This window comes from Lepidochelys olivacea (genome assembly GCF_965140295.1).
Source record: "Lepidochelys olivacea isolate rLepOli2 genome assembly, chromosome: 5".
NCBI lineage: Eukaryota > Metazoa > Chordata > Testudines > Cheloniidae > Lepidochelys > Lepidochelys olivacea.
Window position 1 is genome coordinate 123,608,451 of NC_140415.1, and position 16,290 is coordinate 123,624,740.

The following is a 16,290-nucleotide window of genomic DNA, read 5'->3' on the forward strand; positions in this document are numbered from 1 at the left end:
TTTTTCCCAAACAGATTTTGTTTAATTGAAAAATACAGTTTTCTGTCAAAACAGCCCTGATGGAATCTTTCAGCCAGCGCCAGCCTACGTTGCTGTAAACCCAAAGATTTTCAGCAGCATGCTAGTGTATAAGAACTAGAAAGACAAACTGACTGCTACTGGAGCTGATGGATGTGCAAACACTAACCTACATAGTTTCAGTGGTGAAAGGAAACAAGGCCCTGATCCTACACCCACTGACAGCTTCACTGTGCACCTTCAATCCAAATATTCCTAGTCACTAGCCCAGGTGGAACAAAATTCTCCTCATGTCACCGTGATGGCTTCTATCCTTCCTTTTCCAGTTGTCTCTTTTGCAAAATAAGAAAACTGTGTGGGTTGCTTAAAAGGTAAGACCATGTGACACTGAGCATGGTCATGCAGTGACTTATGATGAATCACTTCAGTCGCTTCGCTTGCCTCCTTTCCCCTGTCCCTCATTTGTTTTTATTTATGTAAGGCCTGATTTTCAGAGACGCTGGTTACCTGTGTCTCCCACTTCCTACAGTTGGAGTTATGGCTGCTAAGCAGTTCCAGAAATCACACCCTTTGAGAAGCCAGTTCTCCAGGACAGGGACTTGGTCTTCTATGGTGGGATTTTTCAAAAGCACTCAGAATTAGCCTCACTCTGCTCACTCTGAAGTCAATGGTCAAACTCTCACTGATTTACCCCCATTGACTTGAGTGGAGACAGCTGAGCTGCCACTGAGTGCTTTTCAGAATCCCTCCTTGCATGTTTAAAGCATTCTGCCTGCACATGGAGCCCTGTGACGTTCTGGGCAGATGAAGGGTCTTCCCATATAGAGATCATTGCAGGAGCAGGGCCAGTGGGCCTGATTTTCTGTGGCCGTGCACCCTGAGCAAAGTGCATGTAAGCACTGCTACTCTGAAATAACGATGGCTGACTAAACAGCAGAAAATCAGGCCTAATATAAAGGTTAAATATAATATCAGCCCCTAGCTCGATTGACTGTAAGCACATCAACTTGAATTCAACCCACCAAAGCAGCATCTTAATCAAGGACCTCTCCACCCCCACCGCCTCCCAAAATATCGGTCATTAAAGAAGGGCTTTGAAAAAGCCTACTTAGATTAAGATCTATAATTACGGCTTACTTTGCAAAAAGATTGAAAGCTAGCCAGGTATGAGATGATTAGAATCCATCCTCTTCTGGATGTGGTGTGCACTGGGAATAATCTATCGGTTCTTGGGCCTCCATGGCCTATACTAAATAAGACATTAAAAACATTGTCTACATCACACAGGCTGTTGTTGTCCCAAAGGGTGTGTTGTCAAGCATTATTTAAAAGTTAATAGAAATCCTGTTTAGATAAAGATTATTTGATGGCACTATCACTTAGGCTGATGTACTATCTATTTAGCTGCTGAATGGCTTAAACTTCTTCTCCGCATCTTCAGAATCCAAGAGGCAAATCAGTTCAGAGAGATGCATTTATAATAAATTCCCTTGAAATGACAGGTCTGATTCTCTCTTTCGCTAAGGTCCCTTGACTTGTCACTTACTCTCTCTCTCTCTCTCTCTCTATATATATACACACACACAAACACACACACCCCAACAAGGGACACAAACTGCTGACCACTCTAGAATGTTTTTTAATTAATGCACAGAAAGGGCTAAAAAGTGGAAACTTTGTTTTAGTGCTATGTGAAGGAAACAGGACTGGTGTGCTCTGGATGCTCGCAGCTCTGCTAGTGCGAGGCTACCCTTTAGATGGTCATGGAAAGAACGAGAGATTCATTCTTATGAAAGACCCAGAACCCTTCTAGGAACCAGGAGTACGTTTCCTGCTGCTCTTGCAGCGTCCGCTTTGCGGGACAGAGCCTTTATGAAGAACATATTGCTCTTTTATTCCCAAGCCTCTTTTCTGGCTTTATAAAAGTGCATTGCAAACTGTACAGGGGGCCTGAGGTGGGGTGGCCTAGGGCTCTGCAGTCCTGTTTGTCCTCTGATACTCTTCCAGCTCAGATTTTCTCTTCATGGCTAGCTGCAGCTCCTGCTTGATTGCTTGAATCTGCTCCTCTAATTCAGTGAGCTCTCGGATCACTGAGGTCCTAGCAATATTCAGGGGATCTGCTTTCCCATTCGTTGTCAAGGGTGCTGGAGCCTCTCCCCTCAGTTGGGGTAGCGGTATGTTTTGGTGCTGTCTGAGGGCCACTTCGTTTTGCCCTTCCTCGCTGCATATGTATTTTCTCCGGTGACAGTTGCCTGGTTTGGCAGCATTCCACACCACGTGCTGGCTGTTACCCACGTTGGACCTGCAGAAAGAATGGCTCGTTAAAATGAAACCATAACAGTTGCAGAGAGGGCTTTTCCCTGAGTCCTGCCCAACACTCCCCGCCTGTGCAATAGCCACCATTAAACAGCTGAGCTGCATTTCAGACTCCAAAAAGCTCAGCCTACCTGCTTGAATTTTGATTAACCTTCTGGCCGGCACAAATCATTTTGGCCAAAGAGGAAAAATCAGAACATGCAGTAATTTATATAGCACTCTGCATCTTCAAAGAGCTTAAAAACAATGACTGATTCATCCTCCCCTGGCTGCAGCGAAGTAGGTAAATACCATCATGTCCCATTTACAGACACAATTTTACAGATGATGAACTGGTTCATTTGCCTAAGGCCATAGTGAATGACAGAGCAATGACTAGATCTCAAGAAGTCCTGGTGCTTAGGCCCCTTCTCAGATTACTAAACCCTGTACCATGCCTCTTTGGTCAACTTGATTCCTAAGCTGCTAAGTAGACTGATAAGGAACTTCCATTATGTGGCTCCCACTGGCAGAGAAATTTGCAGTGACACTGCATCCTAAATGCACACAAATGGTGTCAAAAATGATCAGACAAAGCCAATCTGCCAGACTCTCTAACTGCCTGGAAACCTCTGTGGATAAGCTACTAGAGAACTTCAGTGATTCAGTCTTGAATGTTTCCAAGCTACTAAAGATGCCTGCTTGTGAGAGAGACACTGACTTATTTAGCAAATGAAATTTACCTGAGCACCCAAATGACTTGCTATAACAGGAGAAGTGGACGGGTGAATTATTCTTCTTAGGGACAGACCCAAACTGAAACCCAAGGTCCCCCAAATCCCCAAACACTGGGAGTTTCTTGATCCAAATCCAGTTCTGGATCTGACTTTTACAGCTGGCTCCTAATTCTGATAATGGACTGAACCAAACCCTTGCATCTGAACACTCCTGGCCATTGAGACATTAGAAATCTGGAGCCAGATTGCAATTTGGTGATTTGGGCTTATCTTCAATCTCAATAAAACCAGAGCCAGTGAAAATCAGGAACATGAAAAAGCGGAGTATGTCACACTGATTTCATATGGGATCAAAGCTGAGGAGGGCTGACGGGATTGTCTAGCTAGCCTGCTATTAAAAGGAAAACTGGCTATGGATCTGATACTTCATCTTGAGTGAAAAGTTAAAAGCATTTCCTAAGTTTGTTTCTTTCAGTTCATTAAAACATGCTCATCCTAATGCTCCTAGGTGTACATACAAACATTTTACCAACTGCAATGTGACAGAGTCTGCAAGCAAAAACCTTCGCAAATCCCCTTAAACTTAAACCCTTCTGCCGCCGTCAGCCATCCCTCCCTCTGCCAGAAAAAGCCAAGAAGAACAGAGTGAGCTGCATGTGGTGTGACGGGAAGGTGACCAATCTCAGTCTGTGAGGAATAAATGGAAGATGGGCCTATTGTGGCGGACATCTCACTGAGGCCATTCCGCCTCCAGGGCATTCACCATCCAATCAGGAACTGTTCTCTGGGAGCTTCACTTTCCCTCCACTGGCGCAGTATTGGATGGGGAAAGAAGTGGCCCCAATCCATTTCAGGCTTTAAACCACAGCATGACTCCATCACTTCAGATTACACCCAGAAATCAATGGGCAGCTGGTTGGCGCAGGCTATGTAGCGCTCCTCCTCAGGAACACCCCAGAGGAAGCAGGTAGCCTTGTCCTGCATTCTGCGTGTGTTTAGGAAGAGCACTCATGAGTGACTGCCTCTGTCTTTCCCGCCTCTTACAACCCAACACAAGAAGAGCCTTCCCAGGGCTTGACTACTGCTGCTTGTGGCGGTGGGGAGTGTGAAGAGGGGATGGAGGCAGTCGCTTGTCATGGGCTCACCCATTCAGAGTTGGAGGTAAGCGGGTATTGTGCTCGAGGCCAGGGTAAATGGAACCCCTTACAGTTCAGAGAATGAGAATGTGCAGGCCTGCGGGCAGTGTGTTAAAAGAGCCTTTCTGATAGTGATGACTGAAGAAGATATCAGGGGACCCATCTCGAGGGAAATAACACAACACGAGTTAATTCCATCTCTTTTCCTTTTCTGACCATTTGAAAGAGGACAGCCACCTGGAGGAATAAGAGAGTGTTCTTGTCTAATTAATTGGGGAGCACAGCACTGTCCCTTCCAATATTAGGACTCATTACAGCTGCGTTCCAGGTTATTGGGAGCCTTGAATTTAATTCACCAGGGTCTCGTCCACAGTGCAGTTAAAGGCATGATAAGCACAAGTGTTTTTGAACAGGCTTGTTGCTAGCAGGGTTCTAATTAGAGATGGCGAAAGTGCCTTTATATAAAAAAGCAACTTTTGTGACTCCCCTCCACCCTCCCACCTTAATCATTCTGTATGGGAGTCAGGGCCTTGGCAGTGTGAGAAGCACGGTGTTTATTTTGCACCAGTCGGCTTCTGAAAGCAGATTTTGCCTCAGAATGTTGTGCTTTTGAATGTATGAAGCTGCCATGGAGTCAAACTGGGTTTGTTATGGGGAGAAGACAGAGGAAGGGTGTGGCCAGTAGAGAGAGATACTGGCTGGCTCTTCCAGGGGAGTCAGGCAACCTTGCCTGGGGTGGATCAGGTAGCCCTGCAGCTAATCCTGATCAGATGGCTGGAGTCAATTATCAGACCCCCCCCCGAGAAGGAGTTGGGTGATTTTCATAAAGGACTGGGAGAGTTCTGCTGGGAAGGAAAGTACAGCAGGAGAGAAGGCAGGTCCTGTAGTAGACCCTGGAGAGAGTCAAACCCCAGGTAGAAAGTCTGGAGGTACACTGGGAATACGGATCCAGCCTGTGGAGTCCCAGAATGGGGGAAGGACTCCAGGGAGGAAGCCCTGAAGCCCAGTTGCTTGGGCAGGAGCTGGGCCTCCAAGGAGAAAGTCTGGAGGGTCATTGCTGTACGAGAGGCAAGGGGAGCCCAGGAGGAGCAAAGGACCTTTTTGTTCTGTGTTTCCTTGGGGATTATTGTCAGTTTCTTATCAGTGGCCTGCCCGCCTGGGGGTGCGGGGGAGGCCAGATGTGGGGCATTGTAGAGGCTGACCCTCCGTCATCTGTCAATCAACGAATTATTTTTTTCCTGGTGTCATTTCAGTGGCACCAAACTTTAACAAAACCCATGCGTAAGTGCTTGGCTCATGGCCACAGAGCGGATCTTTCCCCGGACGCGACTCATGGGAGATTTTCACTGTAAGTGGCAAGGGTGCTGTCTTGGCCGCTCCCTGCAGCTGGACTCCTCTGTACGGAAGCAGTGCTGCCATCTAGAGGTCATTTCTTAGCAGTACCACTTCAAAAAGATGGTATTGTTATAACCAGTGTCACTAGGTGGTGCTGTTGCACTAAGGATATGTCTATACCACAAATGAAGGTGTGAATGTAACAGGTAGCCATATCCTTGCTAGTTTTAACCTAGCTAGGGTGGGTTTAAAAAAAAAAACAGTAGTGAAGAAATCGTGGCATGGGATAGTCCTATCAGTATGAGCCCACTGGGGACTTTAGGCTGCTGCCCATGGCAGGGTCTGTGTGCTAAATCTTCACTACTCTTGTTACCTGTGCTAGCTAGATTAAAGCCAGCACACGTATGCCTGCCCACACTACAATCACACCTTCATTTGTGGTGTAGATGTACCCTAGTCTTTCAAATTCTTTTTCTTAGTGTGTGAGCAAGTGTTTAGTCTTAGGAAGATGTGCTGTCATATTGTCTTTGGTATTGCAAGGTTCTGTGTAGACACAGCTTCTGGAGACATGCAGCTGTGCAAACAGGAGGGGAGTTTGCTCTCTGAGTTGGTCTCTAATTAGAGTCAATGCCCAAGGTAGAGTTGCTCTATGTGACCTGGGCTGAGCTGAGATTCCTGGGAGAAGGGATTGCCCTGCATGCTATTTGACCATGTTAGGGCTGGTGTATATCTGTGACTAGAACAAGTTACATTTAAGGTATACCTAGATTCACAACTGGTAATGAGCATGGGGGCTGGTACTGGGTTTTGATTTATGATTGCAGTGTGGCTAAAGAATATTAGGGAATCTATGTATCTCTGTATTAAACTAATATCCATTTTCTGCTTCTCTTTGGGGATCTAAAGAACTGCAGCCTGCAACAATATTATTAGCTAATAGTCAAAGTACCATTTTTCTCTCTTGATTTATCTTTATCTCTGGGAGATGTTTAAATTCATGGTCATATATCCAGTTCCAACAGATCTAGTTCCAAAATAAGCCTTTTTTTAAAAAGGCACACACAACTTACCTCTTTTCTACTCGTTTTGTCTTGGGTTGGTGTTTGTCCTCAGTGAATGAACTGTTTAACGCGCGATGCAGTCTCTAGAAGAAGTGAAACAGGAGTAATTAAACACAAGAAAAAAGAGCCCCCACCTCTGAGGGTAGGCAGACAACTATCTTTGTGTGGAATCCACCTGAATGTAGCTTCTTATTTTGCACATTCAGGGATACAGACACGATGCCCAGCTCATATTCATTGTCTGAAAGGTCTCCTATTTCTGGAGCAAGAGTGGTTGATTTCCTAATGTACACTTCGTTAAAGACCTTGTATCAGAAAGTAATGTATCCATTAGATAAGAGACCCCAAGGCAGAAAGATAAATATATTTTCCCCACTTTATTACAAGCACAGTGCCAAAGGAGGTGAACCCACTTTTTATAGATGCATAGAAAGCTTGGGAACCAAAGTACTGATAAACAAGATATTACTTAGAATTCATGCTAGTTTGTAGCATATTAAAGTTCAAACTATCCCAAAGCTCAAGGGGTTTTGGTTCAGGCTTTTTACACAAACTAGTTGTGTGTCTTTAAGAAAACAAACGCACTGAAGAACAACCCTCCCCCCTCTTTTTTCATATTCTAGTTTTTATAGATAAACGGTTGTCTTTGCTTAATTTGGACCTTCCAACAATGACTCAGTCCTCAGACAATCAAATGAGGTCTTCCTCAAAATGCTTTCACCTGACTAGTGATGTATAAGATACAGAGATCCACAGCCATTCTCCTTTATAACTTGCTCTGTGCTACTGACAAAATACAACTTGTTGCTGGAGTCGGTCGCTCACTGGACTTCTAGCAGTTCACTCTAGGCAAGATCTTCAGTTGGTGTAAGGTGACTTAGCTCAGTTAAGGTCAATGATACTGCATGGTGATACACCAGCTGAGGACCTGATAGAATTGAGAGAGGCAATCTCTATGTTCCAGCAAACGCTGCCTTTGCTCAATTGTATACAGAAATACAGCCCAGGAGTTTCCATGATGTGTCCGATGATCACCTCTAGAATGTGGTAGGGCTAGAGATGGGGGCGGGGGGATGATACCACAGGACTGACACTGCTCAACTTGGGAAAGGCAGTCTCACAATGCAGCTAGCACAGAAAGCCAACTGCGCAGTGTTTGGGTTATAAAACAGCAGCGATTGAGAAGCAAAAAGAAGTGTGTGTTGGGGCAGGGAGGGGGGTTCATTTTACACTATGTACTTCATAATTGCAAATACTTCAAGTCCCCTCTGATGCTTCTCTTTTCAATGTTAAATAATCTTCATCTCAAACTCTCATATGTAGTCCCTAGCATCCTCCTAACTCTAACCATCATTGACCTTCTCTGGACCTTTTCTGTAACTTCCTGACAGTGGCAGGACCAAATTAAACACGAACACCAGATAACATTGTAGCATTATTCAATATCTACTGGTAGTGTTATTGTATAATTTCCTACATTGTTTTCTTTCCCATTTTTAGTCCAACATGCTAGCCTGGATTCTTATATATACTAGGTCTCTTTACACTACTAAGGGGCCTTAATGTAAATGAAAATAAGGCCCCTCATTTTCAGTGCTGCTGTATATTGAGCAGCGTATGTGGAAGTCTGGACTTCTCTTGCTAATGTGCATCACCACCATCACACCTCTGAGCCACCTAGCCCACTTGGAGGCTACTTTGAAAACTTCACCTGCAGTGCCATGAGTAAATGTTCCCATCCCAGAGTCTACTTCCTCCCCCTCATCATTAAAGAGTGATTGACTGGTCTGAGAAATAACATTGATATATCTTTAATTGGTTACCCTTGATAATAACAGAAGGGGCGCTAGAGATAGTGTACCTGCTCCGACCAAAGTCATTGGTAAAATTTGCAACATCAACTGCAACAGGTTCTGCTAGAACAGCAGAGCTACTAATAATAGAGACAATGCCCACTGAAACCAATGGTAGTCTTTCCATTGACTTCAGTGGCTTTGGATCAGGCTTTTACTGAACAGCTCTGGAAACATTTGATGGAATTACCAGCGAACTTCTCGAATACGTACCTGGCTGGTATGGAGCCAGTATTTCAGCTTGGATTTCTTTTTGATTCGTGGTAGGACCAGTCTGTGTACTACATGTTCTCCAAAGGTGGTGAGAATGGACAAGACAAATCCAATGCATAACATCACAAAGAGTCCGGAGAAGTGCTTAATGCCCATTTGCAGTGTCTGTGCAAAATAAAATGCCCTCTTGGTGTATTTTAATATACATAGTATACATTGCATTTTCAAATGAGGAAATATCGTCTCAGTGAGCATGCATTAGCCAAATCATAACAGGTGCATAATGGACTGATTGTCATTCACAATCAGGCCCTTTTATACCACCCTGGCTGCCTTAAGGTTCTTTGCACTGTCAGAGTGGTGAACAGGGACCTTGCTGTAAATATGAATCTGTGCCACTGCTTGGCAAAACATCATCAAAGGATTGAGGACCAAGGCTTTAGTCAGCAGAGAGTCAAGAGTGATTGTTAGTGGGATTTTTTTTAAGGCAATGGTAACGATTTCCTGTTCCTGGCTAAGTGCAAAAGAGGGAAGTAATCAAGGAGAAACTTGCATGTCACATTCATGGCAGCCTCAGCTCCTTTAATTAACTAAGCTGCGTATCGATCCTCATTTCATAGTCGTGAAAGTTGACTGCAGTTAAGGAAAAGGGGAAAGATTTTCTGCTCCACCCTGTAGTTTACAGGAATTGGGTAGAATCCCTTTCAATAGTTTGTGAGCCCTCTACTGGTGCTTACTGTGTTCTAAGTTTTAGAAAACAAGCAGTGTGTGTGTGTGTGTGTGTGTGTGTGGGGAGGGGGCTAGGCCTTGCATGTTGGGTATATTCAGTATTACATAGTCTTTGTGTATTATGGAACATTGGGTCTGTTGTTCTTTAATCATTGCCCCCCAACCAGCTGAGGAACATTGCCAAGAATAAAAATCAGTGCCCAGCCATTAAAAACAGATTCCCTGTGGCTATAAACAGAAGAGCAGACTATACAGGTTAGCTAACTCTGGATTTCTAATAAAGAGGTAGGTCTGTGTGTCTTTAATTCACACTCTTTTGGGGATATTATATAACCCCAGCATGTTAGGCCCTGTCTATGCTGGGGTGTTTTGCATTGCTATAAGTACATCCAAGTGCAAATTTCCCTTGTCTGGACAAGTCCCTAGATTAATATTTGGATACCTTCTTGGGGTTTCTTTTAGGGTTACAATGACATTTCCAAAACAGTAGTGGATTAGTGCCAAATCCACTGACACTTAGTGCTGGAGGGTCTCCCCGTGCATTTTGTTTCAGGAGATTTGTAGTGGAGTCTTTCCGTTTTCAGTGTTTTGAAGCACTGTGATACAAGGTCAGCAGTGGATCGGACTTTAACAACAGCTCCAGCCCATCTCAGTTAACCTCTTCTCTTTTCCCCATCTTTGATGCCAGCTAAGAGACCGTCACTCCGGCTCAAGGGAAACGGAACATGCCCCTTTTTGGTGGCCTTATGTGAAGTGGTGTAGGTGTCCATGGCCATATATGAAGTGGTGCGGCATCCCGTAGGCAGCAGAGATCCTTCAGTGGCCTGAACCGCTGCCTTTGTGGTTGCTATAGGCTGCCGAGCAACCATGTCACACTTGAAAATCTGGGCCAGGGCTTACAAAATAGAATAATAAAACTCTGGCAAACAAAGACCAAAGCCTGTGAATAAATCATATCCTAATATCAACCACCGCTAGACAACGGAAGGGTTGAGAATGTTCATCCTTGATCTTGTTCCATTTTGACATCCTTGAGACTGAGGTGCAGAAAAAATATACAGGACCAGATCGACAGCTGGCATAAATCAATGTAGCTCCATTGTCTTCAATAGAGAGTGATTGGCACTACTGAGGGTCTGGCCCAATATTTTGTCAGCCCTACTGAACTCATTCGCAGCTTAGCTGGATATAGGCTAAAGAAATCTCAGCAAGGGTGTCTCTGATGCATTGTTATTTGTTGTTTATGGTTCTTTAAATTGCCCCAAACAAGACATCTTTCTCTATTAGTCCATGAAATGCCAAAGTAAGCATGAAAAATACTTCATCTGGCGATAAAAGGAAGATAAACACAATGAAGCAGCCACCCATCAAAGGCCACACTTTAGAGATACATTTCAGGAATAAGTTAAACAGGATAAGTAGGAGGGGAAGAAAATAATTACCACACCGTGTCTTGGAGAGTATGAAATGATTCAACACAATAAGAGGTGTATGAACCATTATAAATTGTGAATTTTTTTAGCTGTTTATGCTGCACAACACATAAATCAAGAGAACAGAGATACAGTGCATCTTATTATACGTTGCTGTCTTGTTTTACATCGCCACACTTCAGAACACATAGCAGAAGGGCAAGCTTTGCTACTCACTGTGTAGAATGCATACATGTTCAGCTGTATTTTCAGACAGAACAGACAGAATTGAATAAACTGGTTTTTCTATATCACAGCTGTCTTCTGAGCAGGATTGAAATGTAAAACGGTGTGTCACAGGTCCTATACTGCCAGCAGAAATTCCCTTGTTTTTATTTGTATCATGTTTGTATTGCAGTAGCACCTAAAAGCCACAGATCTAGACCAGGACTCAGTGTGCTAGGTACTGTACATCCACAGAACAAAAAGACAATCTCTGCCTCAAAGAGTTTACAACCCAAGTTCAAGGGGTTGTAGCTCTGTTTTGGGAGCAAGAGGTTCTGAAATCTATCCATGCTGTGGCTATGAAGTTCTGAGCAACCATAGTGGGCACTCAAGCAACAACTCTGGCCAAAAGATGGCCATGGAGTTATGATGCTATTCATTACTCTCTCCAAACTGTTTGCTGCTAACTAATGGGAAAAACAGCAGCTAGAAAGGCATAGAAATGCAAGAATTAGGAAAGTCTATATCCACCTATTTATACATTCTGGGAGAGAGATACTTACTAATTCCTCCCCTGCAATTCCTTGCAAAATGATAACTTTTCTAGTTTTGTGTGTGCACATGTGAATTTTCCTTTAAAAGGTGATGGTTTGTGTTAAATGGTTCTGCGCAATAAATGCCACAAGTCACATGTAAGCAGAGAAAAATATCAAGGTAGGAAGAAGAGCTGAGAATCAGCAGCAGTCTAGTTATTTCTTTCAGCTTTGCCTGGAAAATCAACAAGTTCTTTTACCTTCCTGCTAAAGGAAATCATGTTTGTTTGGTGGCATGTCTGGCGGCACAACGAGCTGAGGCTGCGGAGGAGAGGTGACAACAGGGGAGGGGCCAGGGGCTAGCCTCCCTGGCTGGGAGCTCAAGGGCCAGGCAGGATGGTCCCGTGGGCTGGATGTGGCCCATGGGCCATAGTTTGCCCACCTCTGCTCTAAAGCCCATTACTATGCTCTTGAGACATCCACATGTCTTCTTCAATGGCACATGCAATAATTACTCCAAGTAAAAATACAGCCAGTGCAAACTTTGTCCAATAAACCAGGCTGAGATTTTTGGATAATCAAATCGAGGTAAATTTAAGGGGGGAACTCAAGTCCAGCATTCAATTAAACAAAAAAGAGAGAACCTGCCAAGAAATTATTCAAATAGAAGGAAGACCTGCAACTAACAAGAGATTCATGCAGAGAAAACACTTGCTATCCAACCCCAAGTCCCTCAAATATCCTAGTCCTCAAAGAAAAGGAAAGAGAGAGAACAAATCGAACTCTCAAGGGAGTATAAGCTAGCCCTTTGTCTGCAATAGGTTCCATTGTTGGTCCCACTGCTGAATGGTATCGGTGGTTGCAATGGTGAGACATTTTAGAGCAAAAGTGTAGTGTAAACAACTTAGGGCAGTGAGTCTCGCTGCAATGGTTAGAGCCAGGAATAACGTGCAAATATTTTGCAGGGTCTGTCACATAGCTCTACAAATGCAGCTGAGCCCTGATCATTATGAAACCTGCCATCCTAGTCTTTGTTCTACCCCTGGCAGAGACTTGATTTTTTTCAGTATAGAAAAATTCATTCAAGGCTAGGACTCTCAGACTTAATTGAATTGCTGTCTATGCCAATTTGGACTTGAGACTACTCAGATACTAGGCTCCTTTGCTTTTCCCATGATTAGAGATAACAAAGAATACCCTACAAATAGCAACACTTACCGGGAAGTGTACTGGGCAATGTGAGTCGATGAACTCATTCACAGGCACCTCTACAAGGCAGGTCTTCCAAGAATGATTTTCTGGTGCTAGCCAGCATTGACCGACATGATAACATAACCCCTGTGAGCACTTCTAATGAAGGTGCTTCTAAAAGTCAAGGAAGGTAAAGAGGCTGCCAACCTCTGGGCCACCAAACTCTTTCCTGTGATTTCCCTCCTGCGTTTCGAGGCATTCCAACTTCCCCAGACTCAGTTTAGCTTGTGCCTTTCCAAGACGACTCTGTTTTCTAATGTCATTTTAAATGATCAAGGAGCTGCCAGATAAGGGGAGGTGGAAGGGGCAGTCAGCCACCTCTGCCACAGAAAAGAACAGGTCCCGAGGGTAAGATGAGAAAAGAATGATGAGTAGAAAGAAAAATCTTGAAATGAATCTAAAAAGAAATTAATCCTCCAAAGTACAGGAGTGCAGATGTATAAGGTTTGGTAATATCCTACAGGAGTGGTGACAAAATGGGAAGATGGATATTTCATCAGTTTAGGGGCCATATCGATCAATATTTCACTCATGTATATTCCATTTTATGCTACTATTCTTAATTGACACGTGCAATGTGTAGCTGGCCAAATATTCATCCAAAAGCAATAAAAATATGAAGCCATTCACTGTGTAGGTCTCAGTGTGGACCATACATGATGATTAACATCCTATTAATTAAAGATCACCCTCTTTCAGCCAGGATAGGCTGCACAGGGGCTAGCTGAATTCACACGATGGGAATGGAGAATTATACTGAGCACTATCTGGTGGACCATGCAGAAGGGCACTGGTGTTACCAGTTCTCTGACTCCCTGAATGCTGCTGTTTCTCTGATCAGCTCTGCTGCTTGGGCCATTGTGCACTCTTAAGAGAAAGAGGAACAATTATGAATCTTCACATGTTCCTGTTCTTTATAAACCACTCCTGTTTTTGGTTTTCCTCACTTACCCAATACACAGGGAGGTGATAGTGAAAACCGCATGAAACCCATCAGTTTGTCTGGGTCACGCAAACAGGTTTTTTTATGTTGATCCAAGTGAATTGCCCACCTCATGATAACCTGGGGAAACTGCAAACACAAGATTTGCATAGCTGTCATGCATTTGCATTTGCCGAGCCTTTCTTTGGACAACAAACAGAAGTTTCCAGACCACAGGCCCTGGTTCTCATAGGGGACTTCAATCACCCTGACATTGGCTGGGAGAGCAATACAGCAGTGCACAGACAATCCAGGAAGTTTTTGGAGAGTGTTGGGGACAACTTCCTGGTGCAAGTGCTGGAGGAACCAACCAGGGGCCATTCTCCTCTTGACCTGCTGCTCACAAAAAGGGAAGAATTGGTAGGGGACGTAGAAGTGGGTGGCTACCTGGGCGGCAGTGACCATGAGATAGTCGAGTTCAGGATCCTGATGAAAGGAAGGAAGGAGAGCAGCAGAATATGTTCCCTGAACTTCAGAAAAGCAGACTTTGACTCCCTCAGGGAGCTGATGGGCAGGCTAATATGAGTGGGAAAGGAGTCCAGGAGAGCTGGCTGTATTTTAAAGAAACCATATTGAGGGCACAGGAACAAACCATCTCAATGTGCAGAAAGAATTGCAAATATGGCAGGCAACCAGCTTGACTTAACAGAGAAATCTTCGGTGAGCTTAAACACAAAAAGGAAGCTCACAAGAAGTGGAAACGTGGATAGATGACTAAGGAGGAGTATAAAAAATATTGCTCAAGCATGCAGGTGTGTAATCAGGAAGGCCAAAGCACAATTGGAGTTGCAGCTAGGAAGGGATGTGAAGGGAACAAGAAGGGTTTCTACAGGTATGTTAGCAACAAGAAGAAGGTCAGGGAAAGTGTGGAACCCTCACTGAATGGGGGGAGGCAACCTAGTGACAGATGATGTGGAAAAAGCTGAAGTACTCAATGCTTTTTTTGCCTTGGTCTTCACAGACAAGATCAGCTCCCAGACTGCTGCACTGGGCAACATGGTATGGGGAGGAGGTGAGCAGCCCTCAGTGGTGAAAGAACAGATTAAGGACTATTTAGAAAAGCTGGACGTGCCAAAGTCCATGCCTCCGGATCTAATGCATCCGAGGGTGCTGAGGGAGTTGGCTGATGTGATTGCAGGTCCATTGGCCATTATCTTTGAAAACTCATGGCGATTGGGGGAGGTCCTGGACGATTAGAAAAAGGCAAATATAGTGCCCATCTTTAAAAACTGGAAGAAGGAGAATCTGGGGAACGACAGACCGGTCAGCCTCAGTCCCTGGAAAAATCATGGAGCAGGTCCTCAAGGAATCCATTTTGAAGCACTTGGAAGGTGATCAGGAACAGTCAACAGGGATTCACCAAGGGCAAGTCATGCCTGACCAACCTGATTGCCTTCTATGATGAGATAACTGGCTCTGTGGATATGGGGAAAGCAGTGGACGTGACATACCTTCACTTTAGCAAAGCTTTTGATACGGTCTCCCACAATATTCTTGCCAGCAAGTTAAAGAAGTGTGGATTGGATGAAGGGACTATAAGGTGGTGGAGTGTGGCGGTGTGGTGCCCCACCACCCCACCGAGGGAAGAACCTCCCCGGACACCAAAGTGGATGGAGCCAGTGGATCCTGCGCCCGCCCCCCAGAGGTCAAGGTGCAGGACAGGAAGTAGAAAAGCCCAACCCCGGAGCTCAGCAGCCGGAGATACCAGATGCCTGTGGCCTGGCTCCGACTTGGGAGACCCAGGCAAGCCGCGGCCAACCTGAGGACTGGCCGGACCGGCCAATGCCTGACGCCGATCGACGCCCAGAGGAGCTGCCAAGCCTACCTCTCGCCGGCGACCCAGAGGAATGGCCAAGCCTACCCCTTGCCGGCGACCCAGAGGAGTGGCCAAGCCTACCCCTTGCCGGCGACCCAGAGGAGTGGCCAAGCCTACCCCTTGCTGGCGACCCAGAGGAGTGGCCAAGTCTATCCCTCGCTGGCGACCCAGAGGAGCCCATGGTGCTGGAACCCTCCGAGGACACCACCCTGACCCAGGTACCCTACAAGGGGGAGTCCGGCAGTAGCCCAGGGGCAGCCGACCCCAGTCTGGCTGCAGCAATGCCAGAGCCCATGTCCGTGAGTTGCGGCCGGGATCCCCACTGACACAGCAGCGGGTCCTCGACCGCTGCTAGGGCCCCGGGCTGGGACGCAGTGGAGTGGGTGGGCCTGTGGCCCCCCTGCCACCCACCTTGCGGGTGGCCGTCTCCCCCTCCCCCTGGTCGCTCAAAGCCAGGAGCCCGGGCTTATATTGACTGTTTGCTCAGCCCCTGCCTGAGGGCCTGAGCCCCTGACTGTTTCTTTGCTGCCCCGCCCTGACCCAGGGCCTGGGTTTATATCAAACTGCTTGCGGCACCCGGCCTGAAGGCCTGGGCCGTAGACTGGGTATTCCCCAACCCAGCCGAGAGTGTAGTGAGGCGGTTTGGCGTCCCACCACCCCGCTGAGGGACGAGCCCCGGCTGAGTTCCCTTACA

At 45.6% G+C, this 16,290-nt stretch overlaps 1 protein-coding gene across 1 annotated transcript in view; it reads right to left on the reverse strand.

The window, feature by feature from the left end:
- Positions 1-1,637: 1,637 nt before the first annotated feature.
- The window catches only part of GRIN3A (glutamate ionotropic receptor NMDA type subunit 3A), a 93,063-nt gene continuing 78,410 nt past the window's right edge, over positions 1,638-16,290 (reverse strand). The window contains exons 7-9 of the mRNA XM_084628009.1: positions 8,649-8,813; positions 6,592-6,665; positions 1,638-2,320 (exon numbers count right to left, since the gene is read on the reverse strand). Coding sequence (XP_084484135.1) covers positions 1,984-2,320; positions 6,592-6,665; positions 8,649-8,813 — 576 coding nt within the window. The 3' untranslated portion in view covers positions 1,638-1,983. The remainder of the gene's footprint in view (positions 2,321-6,591; positions 6,666-8,648; positions 8,814-16,290) is intronic.